This window comes from Psammomys obesus, unplaced genomic scaffold, assembly GCF_907164565.1.
Source record: "Psammomys obesus unplaced genomic scaffold, mPsaObe1.curated_primary_1811, whole genome shotgun sequence".
NCBI classification, from domain to species: domain Eukaryota; kingdom Metazoa; phylum Chordata; class Mammalia; order Rodentia; family Muridae; genus Psammomys; species Psammomys obesus.
Window position 1 is genome coordinate 4,281,780 of NW_026585609.1, and position 22,625 is coordinate 4,304,404.

The following is a 22,625-nucleotide window of genomic DNA, read 5'->3' on the forward strand; positions in this document are numbered from 1 at the left end:
AGGAGAAAAAAAATCACATGATCATCTCCTTAGATGCTGAAAAAGCATTTGACAAAATCCAACATCCATTCATTTTAAACTCTTGGAGAGATCAGGGATACAAATCACTTACTTAAACATAGTAAATGCAATATACAGCAAACCTATAGCCAATATCAAACTCAATGGAGAGAAACTTAAATCAATTCCACTGAAATCAGGGACAAGGCAAGGCTGCCCACTCTCTCTATTATCTCTCCAACATAGTTCTTGAAGTCCTTGCTAGATCAATAAAACAATTAAAGGAGATCAAAGGGGTACAAATTGGAAAAGCAGAAGTCAAAGTACCGCTATTTGCAGATGATATGATAGTATACATGAGGGACCTCAAAAGTTCTACCAGGGAACTCTTACAGCTGATAAACACCTTCAGCAAAGTGGCTGGATACAAAATTAACTCAAAAAATCAGTAGCCCTCCTGTATACTAAAGACAAAAGGGCTGAGAAAGAAATTAGGGAAACAACACCCTTCACAATAGCCACAAATACATAAAGTACCTTGGTGTGAACCTAACCAAGCAAGTCAAAGACTTGTGTGAAAACAATTTCCAGTCTCTGAAGAAAGAATTAGAAGAAGATATCAGAAAATGGAATGATCTCCCATGCTCATGGCTTGGCAGGATTAATATAGTAAAAATGGCCATCTTACCAAAGCAATCTACAGATTCGATGCAATTCCCATCAAATTAGCAACACAATTCTTTACAGACCTTCCTTAAAAGAAAAATTCTCAACTTCATATGGAATAACAAGAAACCCAGAATCGCTAAAACAATCCTCTACAATAAAAGATCTTCTGGAGGTATCTCCATCCCTGATCTTAGGCTGTACTATAGAGCAACAGTAATAAAAACTGCATGGTACTGGCATAGAAACAGGCTGGTGAATCAATGGAATCAATAGAAGACCCAGAAATAAACCCACACACTTATGGACACCTGATCTTTGACAATGATGCCAACCATACAATGGAAAAAAGATAGCATCTTCAACAAATGGTGCTGGTCTAACTGGATGTCTACATGTAGAAAAATACAAATAGATCCATACTTATCATGCTGCACAAAACTAAAGTCCAAGTGGATCAAAGACATCAATATAAAACCAGACACACTAAACCTATGAGAAGAAAAAGTGGGAAAGAGCCTTGAACTCATTGGCACAGGAGACAACTTCCTGAATAGAACACCAACAGCATAGGCTCTAAGATCAACAATCAATAAATGGGACTTCATGAAACTGAAAAGCTTCTGTAGTGCAAAGGACACTGTTGTCAGAACAAAACGACAGCCTAGAGATTGGGAAAGGATCTTCACCAACCCTATATCTGACAGAGGGCTAACATCCAGAATATATAAAGGACTCAAGAAGTTAAACAGCAACAAATCAAGTAACCCAATTTAAAAATGGGGTACAGAACTAAACAGAAAATTCTCAATAGAGGAATATCGAATGGCAGTGAAACATTTAAAGAAATGCTCAATATCCTTAGCCATCAGGGAAATGCAAATCAAAATAACCCTGAGATTTCACCTTACACCCATCAGAATGGCTAAGATTAAGAATTCAAGTGACAACACATGTTGGAGAGGGTGTGGAGAAAGGGAATACTTCTCCATTGCTGGTGAGAATGTAACCTTGTACAACCACTTTGGAAATCAATCTGGCGCTTTCTCAGACAACTAGGAATAGCGCTTCCTCAAGATCCATCTATACCACTTCTAGGCATATATCCAAAAGAGGCCCAAGTACACAATAAGAACATTTGCTCAACCATGTTTGTAGCAGCCTTATTTGTAATAGCCAGAGGCTGGAAACAGCCCAGATGCCCCTCAGTGGAGGAATGGATACCAAAATTGTGGTACATCTACACAATGAAATATTACTCAGTGATTAAAAAAAAACAAGAAGATCATGAAATTTACAGGTAAATGGTGGGAACTGGAGAAGATCATCCTGAGTAAGCTATCCCAGAAGCAGAAAGACACACAGGGTATATAGTCACTCATAAGTGGCTATTAGACATATAATATAGGATAACTCTACTAAAATACACTACTAAAGTACACCTAAAGAAACTAATCAGGAAGGAGGACTCTGGCTAAAATACCCAATCCCCATTCAGAAAGGCAAAGAGGATGGACATCAGAAGAAGGAGAAAACAGGAAACAGGACAGGAGCCTGCCACAAAGGACCTCAGGTAGGCTTTATCCTGCAGGGTATCAAACCAGATGCTGAGACTTATGGCCAACCTTTGGGCAGAGTGCAGGGAATCTTATGAAAGAAGTGGGAAATAGTAAGACCTGGAGAGGACAGGAGCTCCACAAGGAGAGCAACAGAACCAAAATATCTGGGCACAGGGGTTTTTCTGAGACTGATACTCCAACCAAGGACCATTCATGGAGATAACCTAGAACCCATGCACAGATGTAGCCCATGGCAGTTCAGTGTCCAAGTGAATTCCATAGTAATGGGAAGAGGGACTGTCTCTGACATGAACTCAGTGGCTGGCTCTTTGATCACCTTCCCCTGAGGAGGGAGCAGCCTTACCAGGCCACAGAGGAAGACAATGCAGCCACTCCTGATGAGACCTAACAGACTAGGATCAGAAGGAAGGAGAGGAGGACCTCCCCTATCAGTGGACTTGGGGAGGGGCATGCAGTGGAGAAGGGGGAGGGAGGGTAGGATTGAGAGGGGAGGAGGGAGGAGGCTATGGGGGGGATACAAAGTGAATAAAGTGTAATTGATAAAAATTAAAATTAAAAAAAAACATTTAAAAAAAGGAATGCCTTGCTTCAAGATCTGATTGTTTTGTTCTGAAATACAGAAAACAGGAACCAAGTTCTCTCTTCGCATCTAGATAACCTCGGGAAAGGAAAGATATTTCACTGTCAAATTAGATGCTGAAACAGCTGAGAAATGGGAACACAACACAGTCTTGCCTCTAGCTTTAGAGTTGAGGATTCTGTTTACAAGGAGGGAGAAATTATCTAAGGCCTGATTTTGTGTCGCCCAGGAGCACACTTAGAAAAGAAAACAAAAACAAAGTGGCTAAACATTACCTGGGAGGTTTTTTGTTTTGTTTTCTATTTTAAGTTGGTCTTTATTGTTGCTGTATTTATAGTTTCTGTTTTCTCCTCAATGGCTCATTGAAACCATGTGGAACCTTCTGGAATCAGTAGCGCCAGAGGGCAGAGGAGAGTCTTTGTTGTGCTATCTATTTCACTGAACCTCTTCACATCCTTATTTCCTCAATTTATACAAGGGTGCAGCTAAAAAGCGACTTAAACGAGGAAGAGTGTATTTTGGAAGACAATTTAAGAAGGGCAAAGTCCCATCAGGGCGGAGAAGGCGGGGTCACAAGGCATCCACTCCCCCTACAGCCAGGAAGCAGCCTATAAAACTCCAGGAACCCACTCCCTCCAGTGAGGTTCCGCCTCCTAAAGGTTCCCCCTTTCAAAACAGCACCACCAGCTGGAAGCCAAGCATTCACCGATCCAATCCATTTTACAATTAAGCCACAGCACACCATCATCCTCCCTGCTTGGGTTTCTCCAATCAGCTGAAGCTAGCCCACAACCAAGCGCTTCTTTAAGCAGAGAGGGCAGAGACCAATGGGCACCGTAAAAGGGGTGTGTGAGTCACTGGGTTATGACCCCGGATCACATACCTCCATGGGCATTTACCAAGAGAGGCTGTTGAAAGGGGCCTGGCAGAGGCAGCATTCTCACAAAGTGTTGGAGGGTCCCCAGCTGCTAGGAATACAGAAATACTGACGCAGTAGGGATGGAAGTGACCATGGGGGAACAATGATACAGAATGGGAGCCAAAGGTATTTTTGGTATACCTGTACTGGCTATAGGTCTTATGGTCAATAAGATAAGACATATATCTTAAAATTCTCCTGCTTCAGCCTTCTGTGTGCTGGGTTTGACAGACATGCAGCATGATTCCCAGCTTCAATGTTTACCTTTTTGTTTTGTTTTGTTTTCTCTCTCTCTCTTTTTTAGTCCTAGCTAGCCTTGAACTTGGTCTATGATGAACTGTGACCTTGAACTCTTGATTGCACCTTCCAAATGATGGGATTATAGTCATGCCTGCTTGTCACTGCTGCTTTCAATTCCTTAAATTATTTCTTATTCACTTTTATTTTATGTGAAGGAGTGTTTTTCCTGTATGTGTGTACATGTCCACCATATTTGCTCAGTACCTGTGAGACCGGAACTTCAGATTCTTTAAAACTAGAGTCATAGATGGTTGTGAGCTACCACGTTGGTGTTGGTAACTGAAGCTGGGTCTTTTGCAAGAGCAGTAAGCACTGTTATCTTTTTAACTTTAATGGATTTTCAACGGATAAAATCAAGTAACCATTTAAGAAACATTGATAGATACATACATTACTGAGGATGTCATATTTTTGAGAAAAATAACATCCTTGTATTTTGATTTGTGATTTTAATAATATATTAGAAAGTGATTATAATGGTTTACTATTTTTGGTGTGGTGGTTGTATTATAATTATAATTATTTAACTGTTATAATGATAGTTTTCAGGTTTTCCTTATATAGACAAGTCAATTATTATAATATCTCAAAATGCTTGGAAGCTATTTATATAGTGAAGAAAATTGTTGTTCTTTTTATTAAGTTGTTATCACACTTCTAATGCCAGATGCTAGCTAGCACACAAAGAAAGACAAAAATTATGAGATAAAGCATTATCTCAAAAGTATTTATAACATACTTGGATTTGGCATAAGGGCCACTAACTACTGTGTGGTAAAGCTCATCTTTGCACTGGGATACCCATATGAGAAGGAGACATCAATGGACCCATGGATCTGGACCCTTTAAATCTGAGGAAAGGAGAGGAGAGATCATTGCTATTAGGCTTCCTATTTTGTCATGCTGTGACAGACCAAAGTAAGGATACCAAACTCAAAGGTCCTTTCACATCCTCAAGGCGCAAGCTGGTCGAGGGCAGGGTAGGTGGCTAAAGTGCTTGCTGTGCAAACATGGAGACCTGAGTTCATATCCCCTCCACCTGTTCAATAAGCCAGGAGTGAAGAATGTGCTGGGGTCCCCACAAGGAGGGCCCCAGAGCTCTCTGGCCAGCTGGTCTAGTTGAACAGAGAGTTCACGTTTCAGTGAGAAACATTGCCTCAAAAAGTGAAGAAGAGAGTGACAGTAGAGTACATGGGACATCAACCTCTGCTCCCTAAAGCTGTCACACATGCGTGTACCACACACAAACATGCAAAATACATTCACAGACTAGGCTGTTAGCCTACAGCTAAGGCAGAGGGATAGTGTGGACTTTCTCTGCCACCCAGCACTAGTCTTTGGCATCGTGAGGATCTACGACAGGAGTGTGCTCACAGTGGGAAGGTCCACCACCCATCACCTACAACAGCAGGGGTGGTGAATAGTCCCCAGAAAGCTCAAGATGAAATTTCCATAAGAAAATGAGACACATGGAATGTGTGCGTGTGAGGCAGGGGTGGGAGGGTAGAGGGTAGGAAGAGAGAAAGAGATCTCAGAGAAAGATAGAAAGACCATGAACCACACGTACTTATCCTGGGTAACAGTACAATAGCTCATATCAAAACACTTATAGTATCAAACACAGATGTTTAAAAAATAAAGTATTAAGAACACTTTAAGAGTTAGTGATCTTTGATGACGTCTCATGTGAGAACAGAAATATAGAAATGTAAAGGGGGTAAGAAAGGGATAAAGGACTCATGCCAAGTCTATTAGTAAAGCAGGGGGCTTCCAGTTCACCATCAAAAAGCAACACTTCAGGGAAGACAGACTTCAAATTCTGATGAGGTCATAGTCTGCAGCTTGCGTCTTAGTTGACAAAGCACTGATATTGACTGGGTTGTTCATCTAGGAAGCCATTTTCAGGAAAGGCAGTAGAAATGTGATGTTGTGTTGTTCTCAGCAGGAATTATGGGAAGACACACAAGAGAGTGATACTAGAAAAGCATTTGATCCATAGCAGAAGACTTGACACTGGAAGGCTCTTGATTGATAACGGAGCTTTGGTTTTTGCCTCTAGTTGCACATACATGCTTACCATCAATATCGGTATATGACTCTGAGTGTTCCGTGCTCAGTGTTGGCTGTAGGCCACATCACTTATGCAGGTACCATCTCATGAAGTGCAGTGGCTGACTCAGACAACCTGAGTGCCTTGATAAATGGATCCATAACTTAAAGCATGGACACGTCATGAGGTGCAAAGCCTTGAACACACCACCCCTTCCAGGTTCCTTCAATGAACCTGTTTATGAACCTGCACATCATATCCGTGCCCATCTTCCCACAGCTTATATCTCCCTGAATTGTAGATAATATGAAATTGTACAGCAAGCTTCAGAGCTGACTATATTTGACTCATGTTCTTCAGATATTTTTGTTCACACATAGGATATAAATTTGAACATTAATAACTGCTGGTAATAATTAAAGTTATGGATATCTTTATAGGAGATGGAAGAATGGTTTGTTTCATGCCAACAAGCAGTATAGACTGTATCATTGAGATCTGGTAGACTAGTTGCCATTTAATAATGGATTATCTTGATGTTCTTGCCACCATACACACAAAGGTATCTATTTTGTTCAGTACTTTGAATAAAAAAATCTCAAAATTATAAAGAGATTATACTGTATGTCTGATGCACCATTTAATATCCTAACCACAAAGTGTATGATATTTCACTAGATGCCTAATTTAGCACCTCGAATGTCTCTTGTTAACTGTTAGGAAGTGTGATTTAAAGAGCATGTGTGAAAATGCTTAGAAAATTGAGGATTGGTGGTTTTTTAATTTATAGATTTTCTTTATTCTGTTATACTTTGTACTAAAGTGAAACAATGTTACCCTTAAAATAAGTATTAGTTACTCCCCTTAGAAAATTATTTTTCTCATTAGAGTAATACTTCTTTAAATAAGATTTGCCAATGTATGGGCTATGTTGTACAGCTTATCAGAATATACACTTACTGGCAAATATTGAGAAATACACATATTATATAAAAGAGAGTGAAAGTCTATTACAGTGACTAAGACACCACCATGCTACCCCTGATGAATTTTCTTAGGCCATTATCATGTTTTGAATTAAAACTTTTGCCACATTTTTCTTTGTTTTTTAACCTTAACATTCTATCTTTTCTCTAGAGCTAAATATTCTCATTTCTATAGTTACCATCCACTTTGAAGCAAAGACCTGAAGTTATTCCAAAGGCTAAATGTAACTCAGATCTCTCTCTCTCTCTCTTATGCGCACACACACACACACACACACTTCTTTGCTGTTCTCAGGAAAACAGTGCCTTAAGTTCACAAAGAGTGTTGCTTAAACATCTTAGTTGTAACAGAGTCTGACAAATAGGTGGACAAAACAGAACTCGGTGAACAGATTATATCTGTGCTGTGTACTAAAGAGAAGCCTCCTACAGTGAAAACGTGCAATTGAGTTTATTATTTACCAGACTTTAAAATAAAATAATGAGTGACAACTCAAAAATTGAACATATATCAAATACAACTGAGAACTTCACTCATGGACTCTCTCGCTGTTTTCCCAGACACTCCATTCTCCTGCGACCCAGGAAGGCAAGCAGAAAATACAGACTATTTCTCACTCGGGCTGCCGGGGACTCGTGAACCCTGTTCACTCTAACCCTGGGGAGCATTCATAATTAATGGGCGTACGAGCAAGAAATTACTCCTTAATGCGGAAACATTTTGCAGTCATTCATGTGTTGACCTTTCTTCGCTAGGTATCAGCGTGGTGCTGAAAGGATAGCTCCGGATCACCTGTGGCCGTCCTTGAGCCGCTAGGAAGGGATTAATATCACAGAGCGTAAGCAGACCCTTGAAAACAGGCGTCCGGAGGCACCAGTTCCTAACTTCCCTTCACGTGCCAAGAAAATAGCTGTTTGTTTGTTTTTTAATTACATGCTTTAGATGTCAAGCTTTTGGTTTTTTAAACAGTATTTTCCCTTTTCACTTTTTTTCTCAAAGTACGATTTTGAGCCACGCGGTTCCAAAGAGGACAGGGGGGGGAAAAAGTGAATTTTATAAATTATGTATTCCACCATTAAAATCAGAGCCAGCACCCTCTGTGATGAGGGGATGGGGAGGGGAGGAAGTGTGGAGAGTTTTTACCGGGCATCCCCAGGTGGATGGAGGTTAAGTCAGGGAGAGATCTCCCCTCTGGGTCAGCTGATTACTGATTCAACGGAACCCTCTCTCCCTCGCCCCTCTTGGCCAGTGCGTCTGGTCCAGAGCTCAGCTCCCTGAGAGTGAGTGATTCCCGCAGAAGGTGAATTGACTGAGACAAAGCAGCTGCACAGAGGCTCCACCGAGGGAGGGCGCGGAGGTGAAGCGGAATTGGGGTGCAGTGAGGACCAGCAAAGAAAGTGACCTCATTTTGCCCATGAAAACCCTATCCAGCAAGCCCATCGCCGAGGTGGCAGAGTACAAAGGGCGACAACTGGAAGGCGCAAACTTCCAGATCTTTCCACCCGCAGCCCGGCAGCCCACCCGGCACCGCGCCGAGGACAAAGCGTGCGCGGCTGGCTCTGCTCTCCTGGCCACCGCACCCTGAGCGCGTAGCTCCCCGCGGCGGGATGGATCCCCATCCACGACGACTGGGGGCTCCCTACCTTGAGCAGCACAAAGAGCCCGAGCAGAGGTAGCAGGCGGCGGCCCCCGCGCCTTCCCCTGGGCAGGTGCCCCATCGCGGCGCGGCCAGGGACCCGGGAGGGACGGCAGAGCCGGCGGGTCCCCGCGGCGCTCACAATGACCAGCCTCGGCTGGCTGCCTCAGACCCAGGGCGCCCGGGCGGCTCCAGGCGGCCGCATGTCGCCTGGCAGGTCCCCCGGATAGATGGCTCTCCTCTTCTGAGTCCTGCTCGAACGTGTCAGGAGCCGGCTTCGCTTAATGGCTAAGGATGGAGAGGGTGGGGATGGCAGTGGGCGAGGCTCTGCGCCACAGCCACAGCGGTTGCCACGGAAGGCAGGGGTCGGCGTTCACACGGAGCTGCCTCCGGGCTCCGCAGGCAGGCAGCCCTCCGCGGCCCCCTAGCAACAGGGATGTTCTCTCTCCGAGCTAGGAACTCCTAAAGTGCAGCTCTCGGTCCTCCCACCGGGGCCTGGCCGCTTCTCATTGCTAGGCAGCCCCCAGACCAGGCTCCGCCTTAGCCTTCCCACACTCCCGTGGAAGGAGGTGTCTGTGGGGTTTCCTCTCTGCTGCCTCTTATCCCAGGTCCTCTCCAACCTCCCTTCCTTTGCCCTTGTACTTATAGTCACTAGTGACAAATGACACTTAACTGTTTTTTTTTGGGGGGGTCGCAAGTCATACACCCCTCACCTCAACCTCAGTTCCTTTCCGCAAACACCTAGGAAGATGGAGTAATTCTGTGAGTTTCCCCCGCTTGTCCTATGGTTCACCATATTTTAAACATATTGAGAATTATGTGTGCAATATATTCTCTGTGTGTGAAGACACTACATACTCTGAATTGCCCATGGATAACTAACCTCAGACTTTAGAATCACAAGCAATGGCTTCCATGCAGTGCGCCTCGTTTCTACTTACCTGTCCCTAGAGTTCTGGTGTAGTTTGTGAAAGATAACTTTATCAAAATAAATGGTGGTGCGCACTGCTCAGATACGAATTAAGTCATTTCTTCTCATCGTGTAAACATCTTGGGTGTGTTCTGAAGTAACGGAACTTCGCTTCTATTTGCTTGTTTGGTTTGGGGTTTTGGTTTTTGGGCTTATTTGTTTGTTCTCTTTCTCTGTGTCGCTTTGGCTGTCCTGGACCCGCTTTGTGCCTCGACCTCACAGAGATCCTCCGGCCTCTGCCTCTCCGAGTGCTGGGATTAAAGGCTGGTGCTCCAGAGAACTTTGTTTTTATCCTTCCAAGTGAGGTGCCGGGTGACAGGAAAGGCCACTTGGTGACGCATTTAGGAGTGCAGGCAGCAGTTTTCTGGTGGCTGAGGAATGGTGGACTGTAACAGTGGGACCAGGGTTGTGTGTGCTCATCTGTTTCTCAGGAGGACTGGAAACTGAAGATTTGGGTTGAGAATTTTTGCATGGGTAGATGGAGGCAGTAAACGATATTCTGCAGAAAACAGAATGGAGGTCCGGGCTTGTGTGCGAGTGTTTCTCTTACTGGCCTTGAAGCTACCTTGGTACACAGCCCACTCTCCCTGGCACGCATCTGTGCAGCGCCCTCGTGCCTGACTTTTGTTGACCTGACTCTCTTACCCTCTCTTTTGGGAAAGGTTTTCGCAGCTTCCCACTTCTGGGCCAGACTCAAGGGCTTTCGAAGAAATGTTCCCTTCCGGCTCCACTTTTGGGGACCTTGGTTTGATATGTTTTTCTTCTACTTTGGAGCACTTGAAAGTGGCTTTCCATTTCCACCTACATCAAAGTGGCTCCAGAGCGATCTAATCTCCAGACAGAGACGCTTAGGTTGGGGGCTAAGTGGAGCTTACAAGATTCCAACAATTACTCTTCTAAATAGTTTTATTTTAGTGTCAGTATGTGAATCAAGCACATTTGTGAGATTAATTGTACATACACATGTTTGTGTATACATATAAATATATTGAATAAACATGGGTTTGTCTGATCTATTTTAGGCATTAGAAAGTAATGTTGCTCAAATATTAATCTTATAAATGCAAAAAGAACTTTCAAGATAATGCATATTCTAAGTAATTCTATCTAGCTGTGTCATTTTACTTTCTCTCTGGTCAATTAAATCACAAATTGTTTAGCTTTTTTTGCTCTCATACAGATGTGTGCGTGGACTGCTTTCAGGGAGCAGAAATATTAAGTGGTTAGTACATCATTGCCGAGGAAAGCATTAGTAATTAACATTATTAATATTCCATTAGCAGCACTGTGACTAGATGGCCTGAAGACTGGAGGTTTTATCTGGTAATCAGAGAGGAACTCTTTCCAGAGAGAAGCATTTTACATAGTGATCACAGGGAAAAATAGTTTTGTTTATTTAAGCCAATAACAGAATTGCAATTTTTTTTTTTACCAGAAACTCCCACAAGGAATATGTATGTGGCATTGTGAGTGGTCTGTTTCCTCAGACCACTGGCTGGTTTCCCATTCTAAACTATGTTAAATCTTACTAAACTATTTTCAAGACTCCAACAAGAATTGCCGCAGGTAGCGTTAGTGTATCCGCTCATTTTGGTCACCAGTTGCCTGAAAGTAGCTGCTATGTTTCCTTATCACAACCAAGCTGCTTCCTAAAGAAGGCTCAGATCAGTTCACTCTCGTGAAGTTACTCTGTCCAGAGAAAGATGAACATGGAACAAAATGGACCCCCTTATATAATGAGTTTAAAATGAAAAGGCAGAATAAGACAAGGCTATTTACTTTGAAAATGATAATAACAATTAGCAGTTCCTGGTCTGAAAGCTCGATGTTAAGTGAGAAGAATGGATATTTATTTATATGATCGGAAGAAACAGTCTTTTCTAATCTGTAAAACTCTTCTTGCTGCTGAGCGTCACCTCTTTCTTTCACATACAAGCAGGAGTAATAGCATCCAGAGAAAGTAGCTAGAATCCCTTGGAGAGCCCTAATGAGGAGTCAAATGGGACTCCTGTGCTGCCCTGGCCAATGAAGCTCAACTGTGTCCCCTGGAGATAGCTCTAATGTAGTTCCTCGAGCGTAGTCCTGGCTTCCAGTACAGAAATAGCTGGCAAGGCTGTCAGCAGTTTCTGTAGTAGATAGCTGTTCTTATGGGGCCTTCTCATTGACAAATAATTTTCTTTATGTAGATTGCAGGGAGAAAGAAAACTTAAGTCATGAATTGCCAAAGAGTCCTCCACTGAAAAGCACATAATAGATGTTTAGATTGACAGCCATGTTCCAGGGACTACAACATTTACAGCGTGTTGAACTGAAAATTACATGGAATGGGCTTGCAAGATAAGGACACCAGGTAGTGTTCTAGTTTTCAGTTTATTTGGACATCTGTTTCTCTCTTTTCCCCTGATCAGCACTGATTTCTCACCTAAGAATTGTGTTGACAACTCATAAACTCCATGTCTTTCAAAATGCACATGATTGACAGCTCTCAGGTGAACAGCAAGATACAACTACCAAGGTTCCTTGTTCTAGCCATGCTGAAAAGCAGTGGGACAAACTTCAAAAGGTCATTTTCCCTTTCGCATGGAGATGAATTAGTTACTTGTTACCTCCCAAGACCTTGTTCTTCTTTCTTCTTTTTTACTTTACTCCTTCTAAAAAAGGAGGGAGGGCAAAAAGAAATAAGACATCATAATATTCAGTCGTTATAACTCAGAAATACCTACTTTAAAAACAAGAGCGCGTATGTGTAGAAAATATAAAAAGATCTAAATCACTGCACACAAATTGCAGAGTGAGCCGTCTTACTTAGTCGGATTTTTATTGTTTAGATAAGGCCCCTCATTTTGGCCCAGTGCTAGGATTACTGTTTGTTTCTAATATTCAGAATACCATCAAACAGCTTTAAGTAATTTATCTTACATTTTTATATGTGATTTCCTTTAAAAATTTTGGGAGCAATAAATCTCTAAAAATATTTTCCTGGTTATTCTAGACTTCACTATCAACTACTTACTTAGCTCTTCCTCATCACTAGGGTTTGTGGGTAATTTCACTTTAACGTTTTAACATCTTGTGTGGGAAGGTTGAACTTAGGAAGTAAGATTAGAACTTGAATATGATTTGTATCTGAAGCAAGACATACCCCAGGCTAAGTAGAAACAATATCTCCTCCTCCCCTGCCTTCCTTCTTTACTTCAAAAGTACACAACTTAATACTAATAGTCTCCTGTGTCCCTAACATACAATAGCATCAAAATATATGTCACCTTAAAAATGGCTGTAAATATGCCATCACAGAGAATTTGGTGGTGGTGATTCCAGAAACCGTATACAAGTTATGAAACCATTAATCATACATTTGGAAAATGCACTGCTCTAATGGCTAAGGATTCTACCAAGAGGCACGATGGCATTTCATTGACATTTGTGCTCAAAATCACTCAAATCATGTTCAAATTATTCATGTTCAAATTATTCAGCTGGTAACAGTCCCAGATCTAACTGTGAGAGAAGAGATGACATTGACTAGAAATGGATAGAACATGCTACTGATTGAAGAAAATTCTAGAAGAAAACTTTTGAGAAGGACATTGCACTGAAGGGAGATCAGACTTTAAAAAGCCACAAACTGTATTACTCTATTTATGTGACTTTCTGGAAACTGCAAAACCACACAGGTCAGTGGCTTCTATGACCTGAAAGTATTGGGTGAGGTCGACAAAAAAAGGAACAACTGGGAACTGTTGGGTGGAGAAGATGTTCTGAATTTTTGTTTTGTTGCTTGGCACTTACCAAAACTCACCAGACTTCAGTCTGATAGCTCTCAAAGTATCTGCATTAATCAAGAGTCATTAAACATCAGTTAAATCAGTGGTTCTCAACCTGTGGGTCGAAATGCCTTTGGGGTGCAAACAACTCTTTTGTAGGGATTGTGTATCAGACATCCTGAATATCAGATATTTACATTATGATTCATAACAGTAGCAAAATTATATTTATAAAATAGCAATGAAAATAATTTTATGCTTGTGGGTCACCACAACATGAGGAACTGTGTTAAAGAGTTGCAGCATTAGGAAGGTTGAGGACCACTGACTTAGAGGGATCTAAACTTCTCTTCAAACTTATTAGGTTGTGAATGGTATATATATATAAAACTTTATTACTCTTGCGTGTTTTCCTAGATTCTGAATCATGTACATGTGGAGATCAGAACTTAACCTCAGTTAGTTCTCAAGAACCTCCATTGTACAGAATCTCCCAGTGGAGCCTGGGGCTTTTCAATTAGGCCAAGTTGGATGACCAGAAAGCCATAGAGATCTGCCTGTCTCTTCCTCTAAAGCGTGGGATGGGGGCTCCATCATGTTTGGTTTTCTTCTTCCTCTCTTTTTACATAGGTGCTAGGGGTTGAACTCAGGTCCTTATGCTTTCGCGGCAAGCACTTTACTGACTCAGTTAGCTCAACCACCTCTATAAACCCCACCGCCTCTATAAACCCCACATGTAAGCCAATTATACCTCAGCAGGCTAATTTTAAAAGGCTTAATGCCTATCTATGTATCAGCACTTTAAACATCATTTCAAAATAATTAACAATCAGAATTTTAGCTCAAAATCAGTTTGCTGATTATGTCACTGATCCTCTCAGAATCTCTTTTTATGCTACCTCAGAATCCAGTATATGGAATGAATTCATTCTCTTCCCTTTTGTATTACAGCTCAATGAATTATTAAGCAATTTAGTAAGCATATATTTTCCAACTCCTGCCATCAAGGGCATAAAAGGAAGATTAAGATAGTAGATTTCTGGAGCCTACTTAGCAGAAAAGATGACACAAATTAGGTGCAAAGACAGAGACAGATACTAACAGCATTTAGGCAGAGATAGTTGACAGATCCTGAAACTGAACATCCAAAATTCTCTTAAAAAAAAAAAAAAGAGTGCAATCAAGGGCATTAGGACTGAGGTGCAAAAATCCCTTTGTTGCCACCGTTGTGGTGCAGGCCTGCATGCCATTGTCCCAGGGATTGGAAAGTAGAACCATGAGGACCAGGAGTTGCAAGACAACCAGGGCAACACAAGCCCTTCACAGCCTCTTTGCTCAATAATTACCCACATCTGGGTCTTCTTCCCAGAATGCGAATGCAGCTGTGGTATGTTTTCACAAGTTTTTCTTGTAGTTAAATGTTGGAATAACTTTGAGCACATGGAATGGAGCAAAAGTGTTGTGCATTTGCTAGGTCTTGTTCTAAACCTCCAAGCACAGTCCCAGAGTCATAAGGAACCAGAGAGAAAGAAGCCTCCAGCCTAGAGCTTCCAGTAGCAGAAGGAGAAGCCCTCCCTCCCCTCTGCATTCTCTGCGGACCTGAGTTGAAAGTTGCAAAGGGCAGTTTCACACTGGAGCTTACCAAGTGCCAGCCAGGCTGATGGAGTGAGACTGATGGAAACTTCAGTACAGGAGTGGTCTGAGCAAAACCAGATCCCTTGGGAAAGCTGAACTGAATCATGTTTTCATAAGGAGGCTCAGAAGAAAAAATGAGAGAGGTCTCCCAAGTTATAAGAACTGTATGATTAAATGTCTGTCTCCAAATTTCAGGTGGGGACAGGGAACCAGTAAAGACAGAAGGAAATATCTGTGAAGACAAACCTTCAAACCTTCACCGAGCCCCTTCCACAGTGCTGTGACCATACTTGGCACCAGTGGCAGCTCTCGGGACTCCAACAATATATCTGGAATCTGCCTGCTCTGCTGACATTTTGAGACCCACCTGGTTTCTATTTTCGGCTCATGCTTACTTGTTTGCGTGGTCTTGCCCAACACTGATTTCTCAAGTCTATGCACACAGCTGGTGTTCCTCAGCTCCAGGCCCTGGGGCCAAATCCAATTCCCCCTTCCAACAGCCCAGAGCTCAGCACCAATACTGTGAAGATAAAGACTGCCTTCAGGAACTGGCGATGTGGCTGAATAGGAACAGAGAGCCCCTCTCGAATGCTCTGTGTTCAATTCCCAGCACTGCACACACTGGGAATGGTGACGCCCACCTGTCATCCTAACAGTCTAGAGAACAAAGTGGGATGATTGCCAAGAGTTAGAAGCCAGCTTGAGCTATGTGATGAGACTTTCTGTCTCTTTGTCTCTGTCTTTCTCTGTCTCTGTCTCTCTCTTACAAACACACACATACACACATACACACACACACACACACACACACACAGAGAGAGAGAGAGAGAGAGAGAGAGAGAGAGAGAGAGCAGTATGGCAACAAGAGTCACAGATAAACACATCCAATGTAAAGTAAAACATTTCCAAATTCAGTCATTTGAAGCTCCTCTTCGGCTTTGAAGGCATTCTTAAGCTTTGGTAAGTTCAGGAGTGACACAACAAATGATTGCTGCTCTAACGAAGGAGAGGAACACAGTTGTGTTTAGGGGTGAGCTGCCCTCATGTCTATACTCTTGATCTGCATTAAAAGATAAGACAACTTTAGGGAAAAACTGTGAATTATGGAATTTAGTGTACAGGCACATGCTCTTTGTGTGATATTTTTCTTGTCTTCTGTTTTGGCCATTGTTTGGGGAGAAAATGATCAACCGTGTACCTTCAGTTATTTCACTGAGTGCCTGCATAATCTGGCCTATTTATAGGCCAGTGTGTATATGTGTTTAGAACCTGTATCTATTCTCTTTGTGTGCTTTTCTTAAGCATGGAAGCTAAGAGGCCTGTGTGCAATGACATTCTTGACTCCTAAATATTTCATGACCCTCAATATCACTGTAGCACCAAAGAAGATGAACAGGAACTCCATAGTATGCCCTAACGGCCAGTGTTCAAGTTGTCCCAAGTAATCACAAAATGGCTTTCTAGCTGCTTAATTACCATTCCAGAATCTGATCACATGTTACAAATGTGTGTTTAGTCTCAAAACATAACAATAGCATGCTTTTTATTTTTTAAATCTACTTTAAAATTATTTTATGTGTATATGAATTTTTCCTGTGTGTAGGTTTGTGTATCCCTGTGTGCAGTGCCCCATAGAGGCCAGAAGAGGACATCAGATTTCTTGGAACTGGGAAGCGATGGCTGTGAGCTGTCAGTCATGTGGGTGCTGGCAATCAAAGCCACATCTTCATCGTCACCCCTATCTTGCCGCTGGACTCCGGGCTGCTGGAAGGGGCATTGAGTTTGATTGGGACATTCGCATTACAGAGCTCAGGCTGGCTTCAGACTATTGGCTATCATTCCACTTTAGTCTCTACAACACTAGAACAACAGCTGTGTGTCACCCTTCCCAGTGTCTGCAGTGCTGGGGATTGAACTCAGAGCTGTGTGTGGGCTAGCAAGCAGCAAGTGCTCTTAACCACCAAGCCACCTTCCCAACCCCTTTAAAAATAGTTTAAATTTTTTATTATTTGTGCATATCTGCCTGTGTGCCTGCATGCGTGGCTGTGTGTGTGTGTGTGTGTGTGTGTGTGTGTGTGTGTGTGTGTGTAGAAGTAAGTTGCCACCTTGCTTGATTTGGGTCCCAGGGATTGAACTCAAGTCCTTAGGCTTGCTAATGAGCATCCTTACTGAATGGACCACCTCTTTGACCCTCTTTACTTTTCTTTTTTTTCTTAATCTATAGCATTGGCTTTTTCAAAGTGTCTAGACCAGATGCTACCGAACATTTTGCCCCCATACATCCATTTATTGTTTTCACATGGTCAACCCACTTAATTCAAGAGAAGCCACATTCACTGTAGCCTGGCAATGAGAACTGGACATTTTGTGCACTTGTGTTAAACATTTTTGTTAAAGATACTTTGTCACTGTGGAAACTTTGTCCCTCATGCTGTGAAACACATGCTTCCAAGCCGTGTGATGGATGACAGGGCTCCAATCTGTTATATGCAAGAGGAAGTGACAGGAAAGCTGACCAAGGTAAAGGCAGGCTTTCTCCTTTTTGATTGCAGGAAGTGAGTTGCCGGCCCATACTCTGGAGCTGTGCATCCATCCCAGTGACTATGTCTTTAGCTGATGACTTCAGCATTCACTTAGACCTAGCTTGAGTCATCATTGTGGGGGGTTTAAGGTGATAGTGTTTTTATTTCTTTCTCTAGAGATGCTGCTTGAGCTTTGTTTGGTTGGGGGTTGGGGGCAGTTGACAGGCATGTTTCTTGTATGACTGAACAGCCATAGTCCCTTATTCTCAACATTTTTAACAGTTAGGAGTCTCTGCATTACTTACTTCATTGTTGCGATAAGAAGCTTCTTGGAGCAAGGTTGAGAGCAGTGCAAATCTGTGTATACAAAAGTAAATATTTTAAAGGGAGACTGACAATATGGCCACTTAATAAAACGACAGATTCTTCCCTGTAGCCCATGCCTTTTCTAGTCATGGACTTTGACCATGTATATAGTACCAGGCATGAACAGGTTCCAACGGAGCCGGCTGCAAATCCAGTCAGGATAATGGTTGGCTACCCCCCATGAACAGAACAGTCTTGCCACTACTGTGCCAGTGGGCACATGTTGGCTGGTGTCTTTTCTTCTCCAGAAGCCAGCATAGCATCTCCTATCCCTATGAAAGCTAGCCGTCAGGGAGACTTTTCTTCTCAGTTCAAGTCAGATTTCTCTATGGTCTCCAACCAAAGCAAGTGCTATCTGCAGTATCAGAGTCTTACCACCCAGTTTTGATGGCAGCTGAACCCAGCGGCAATAGCCTGAAAATGTAAGCACTGGAGGATAAGGAGGAGTGCAGAGAGGCTGGCCTCTAAAAGAGACTTGGCCATGAAACACATGAGTTCACAGCAGTCATGACTGTGTGAGTACTGAATATGTATAGATATGTTAATATGATAGCATAGACTGTGTTACCCACACAAAACCTCCGAAAAACCAAAAGAGTTAAAAGTACAAGATGGGGGCCTCTAGGTGCCCTGCCTCTAGCTGATGGCCGGTGAGGAAGGGAAAATTGCTTCTTTGGGGGGATGAGGGTAGCCATTGGCAGTTTGCTCTTGATCCAATGGAAAACCTCCCACACATGAGCAAACCACTAACTGAACGTAGTCTACTATTGAAAAAGAAACAAAAATACACAGAGTTGGGAGGGAGATAGGACATATGTAGGGAGTGTGAGCAGAGATGGAGGGAGGGAGTGGGAGATGGTATGATAAAGATACATTGTAGACATGAGCAAAAGTTTCAAAGTATCTGAATGTTGTACAACCACTCTGGAAATCCATCTGGCACATTCTCAGACAACTAGGAATAGCACTTCCTCAAGATCCAGCCATACCATTCCTAGGCATATACCCAAAAGAGGCTCAAGTACACAATAAGGACATTTGGCTCAACCATGTTTGTAGCAGCTTTATTTGTAATAGTCAGAAGCTGGAAACAACCCAGATGCCCCTCACCTGAAGAATGGATACAGAAATTGTGGTACATCTACACAATGGAATATTACTCAGCTATGAAAAACAAGGAAATCATGAAATTTGCATGTAAATGGTGGGAACTGGAAAGGATCATCCTGAGTGAGCTATCCCAGAAGCAGAAAGACACACAAGGTATATACTCACTCATATAGACATATAATATAGGATAAACCTACTACAATCTGTACACCTAAAGAAACTAATCTAGAGGGAGGACTCTTGCTAAAATGCCCAATCCCCATTGTGAAAGTCACAGAGGATGGACATCAGAAGAAGAAGAAAACAGGGAACAAGTTAGGAGCCTCGCACAGAGGGCCTCTGAAAGGCTCTGCCCTGCAGACTATCAAAGCAGATGCTGAGACTTATGGCCAAACTTTGGACAAAGTATCTGAAAATGCCTCATATACCTCATATTAGCTAGAATCCTTCCTAAAGAAGATTTTCTTCACCTCTTTTTTCCTTTTAGTTTCTCTAGTTCCAACGTTGGTTCTAAACAGCTGCCATCAGTTTATTTAAAAATGGACATTTTCCAGGCTGATCATCACAGTGAGGCCTCACCATCCCTAGGATCATTGTGGTGGCTTTGTAGCCTTGGTCTTTTCATTCAATGGCTGAGAGATGATGCCTGGTGAATCTCTAGAGTCTCATACTCTGACTGTGGCAATGGTGAGGTACCTCTGAAAGGAAGACTGAAGGACAGATGATGCTTCTTTTCTAGGGGAAGAAAAGTCTTTCTAGAATTACCCTAGCAGAATGTCTTATACTTCACTGCCCTAAAATTCCCTTGTGCTCACTCCCCACACTCATCTGAAACCTTGGTAGCCACTGATTTTTTTTTAAGTCTCTATGGCTCTGTCTTTTCCCAGTGTGTAGTATGTGAATCAGAAAGTACTTCCCTCTCATACTAACTTGCTCCCCTTAGCATTTAGTATTAATCTTTATCCATTCCTGTGTGTGTGTGTGTGTGTGTGTGTGTGTGTGTGTGTGTTGATAAACAACTTTAAAATCATTGGATAATGTTCTATTGTCTGGATACACTATAACACATTTACCAACCAGCTTGTAACACTGAGGTTGCTCCCAATTCTGGGCAATTGTGAGTGCTGTGTACATCCCTCTAACCCTGTTAACTTTAACCCTATTGACTGCTACTGGTAAGATTATGTTGACCTTTGTTAGCAACTGCCAACGGGTCTTACAACGTGGCCAGAGCATTGCCACTCTCACCAGCAATAGCTGGGGATTCCTGCTGCTCCAGATCCTTCGTGGTCCCGTGGCCTAAAGGATTCAAGCCAGTCTAATGGGTAAGGAGTAAGTGGTGTCTGTTGTTTTGATTGCCATTTTTTTCATAATATAAGAAGTAAGAATCCTTTAATATGCATATCCGACCCATCAGTCTCTTCTTTCCTTACCTGCCTATTCTGATCTTTCCCCCATTTTTTAAATTAGGTTATTTGCTTTCATAGTGTTGAGTTTTAAAAATTCTTTGTGTATTTCGGAAGCAAGGTTTTAATGAAATAGATGTCATACAATTACTTTCTCTTGGTCTTTGGCTCATCACTTCATCCTCTCAACAGCGTGTTTCATGGAGCAAATGTTTCTAATTTTCTCATCCAACTTACCAGATTTTTGTTTTCTTTCATGGATTATGCTTTGGGAGTTTTGTCTAAAAACTCACCACACACACACACACACACACACACACACACACACACACACACGGGTGTCTTTTAGATGTTTTTTTTTACCCAATATTTTATTACTTATTATATTGACCCATTAACTCGGGGTCTAGGTCATCATCACACCTGCCATTGATCACTGAGCATCACCTCAGCTTCTGTTCTAAACGAAAAATGTAGACATCTATTCTTGCAGCCAGGCACAGTGGCGCTCACCTGTAATCCCTGCACTCAGGGAGGCAGAGGAGGCAGATCTCTGTGAATTGCAGGCCAGGCTGGTCTACAAAGTGAGTCCATGGCTACCAAGGCTAAACAGAGAAACCCTGTCTCAAAAAACAAAAACAAAAAACAACCACCACAACAAAAATCTAGTCTTGCAACAAAATAGATTAAGTTAGAAGATGTTTCAAAGTTATCCGCCAATTTCTGTGACAGGTACTGTGCTTTCACTGTGTCCCAATTGCATTCCACCCTCAGAATACAGAAGCTATGAAAGCAGAAAGATCCCTAGAAATGCCTGCAAGCAGTTTTCAGCTGATGTACGTGGAGGACAGCGAAGAAGCAAGGATGCGTCTGATCCAGTGGTCCTCAACCTTCCTAATGCTGCAACCCCTTAATGCAGTTCCTCATGTAGTGGTGACCCCAGCTTCACTGCTACATCATAACTGTCATTTTGCTACCGCTATGAATCATAATGTAAATATTTTGGGGGGATGGAGGGTCACTACCCATGGGTTGAGAACTGCTGTTCTAATGGACAGTTGAGCAGGAAGGAAAATCGGCAGGGGGCTGTGAGGAGGAGAGTAGGACACTGAACATGATGTGAGGACGTTGGCTTCTAATAAGTGAGCGTATGTGTGAACAGAGCAACTGTGTTAAATGGGATGCCCACTTGGCTTTTTGTGGAAAGCATGCTTTCGGAGGAGTGAGTTTAGGGAAAACAGCTAGGGTCCTAGGAAGATGGCTCAGCAGTTAAGAGCACTAGCTGCTCTTCCAGAGGACCCTGGTCCCTCAAAACCATCTCTAGATCCAGTTCCAGGGTGTGTTTTGTCCTCCTCAGCCTCCATGGACTGCATGCACATGTTACAATTGCATGCATGTAAATAAAATTAATAAAAATGTAAAAGGACCAGCAAGAAGGCTATGAAATAATGCTGATAAGAAATAATCTGTTAAGAAATTTTGAGTGCAGGTGGGTTTCATAAACACAGAAAACAAGATTTGCTTGTGAATCACAAATTGAGAAAAGAATTAACTCCCAAGTGTTTAGCCTGAAGAGAAAGAAAGGACTGGGCATTGCTTGAAAGAATCAAACAGAAGTGGTTGATGACAACGTCACATTTACAAGTTAGCTTTGGGGTATTTATATGATACCTAAATATAAATGTTGGATAAAGGTTGGGCAAGCTGTTCTGAAGTGAGGATTTTAGTATAGAGAAGAATAACATACAAACATATTCATTGTAGAAAATAGTCTTTGAAACTCTGAAACAGATATACAAGTAAAATCATAGACACAACAAATTTAAAGACTGGGAATTAGTCTAATGTTCATTTTCTGGCTTTGTGCAGCAATAGGCTCTTTAGAAGCAGACGGAGGTGGGTCTAGAAAGAGGACCCAGTGATTAAGAGGAATGCTGCTCTTGCAGAGAGCAGAGTTCAACTTCCAACATATACATGAGACAGCTCACAACTGCCTATAACACAGCTCCAGGAGATCCAGTGTCTATGTATCCATGAACAGCGTAGCCATGTCCACACAAACACACACACATACACACACACACAGAGAGAGAGAGAGAGAGAGAGAGAGAGAGAGAGAGAGAGAGAGAGA

At 42.4% G+C, this 22,625-nt stretch overlaps 1 protein-coding gene across 2 annotated transcripts in view; it reads right to left on the reverse strand.

Annotated features, from left to right (window-relative positions):
- The window catches only part of Ptpro (protein tyrosine phosphatase receptor type O), a 198,680-nt gene extending 189,505 nt beyond the window's left edge, over nucleotides 1-9,175 (reverse strand). For both annotated transcript variants that reach the window (XM_055610517.1, XM_055610509.1), the window contains exon 1: nucleotides 8,726-9,175. In XM_055610517.1, the coding sequence (XP_055466492.1) occupies nucleotides 8,726-8,800 (75 nt within the window). In that variant the 5' untranslated portion in view covers nucleotides 8,801-9,175. The remainder of the gene's footprint in view (nucleotides 1-8,725) is intronic.
- Nucleotides 9,176-22,625: the final 13,450 nt, after the last annotated feature.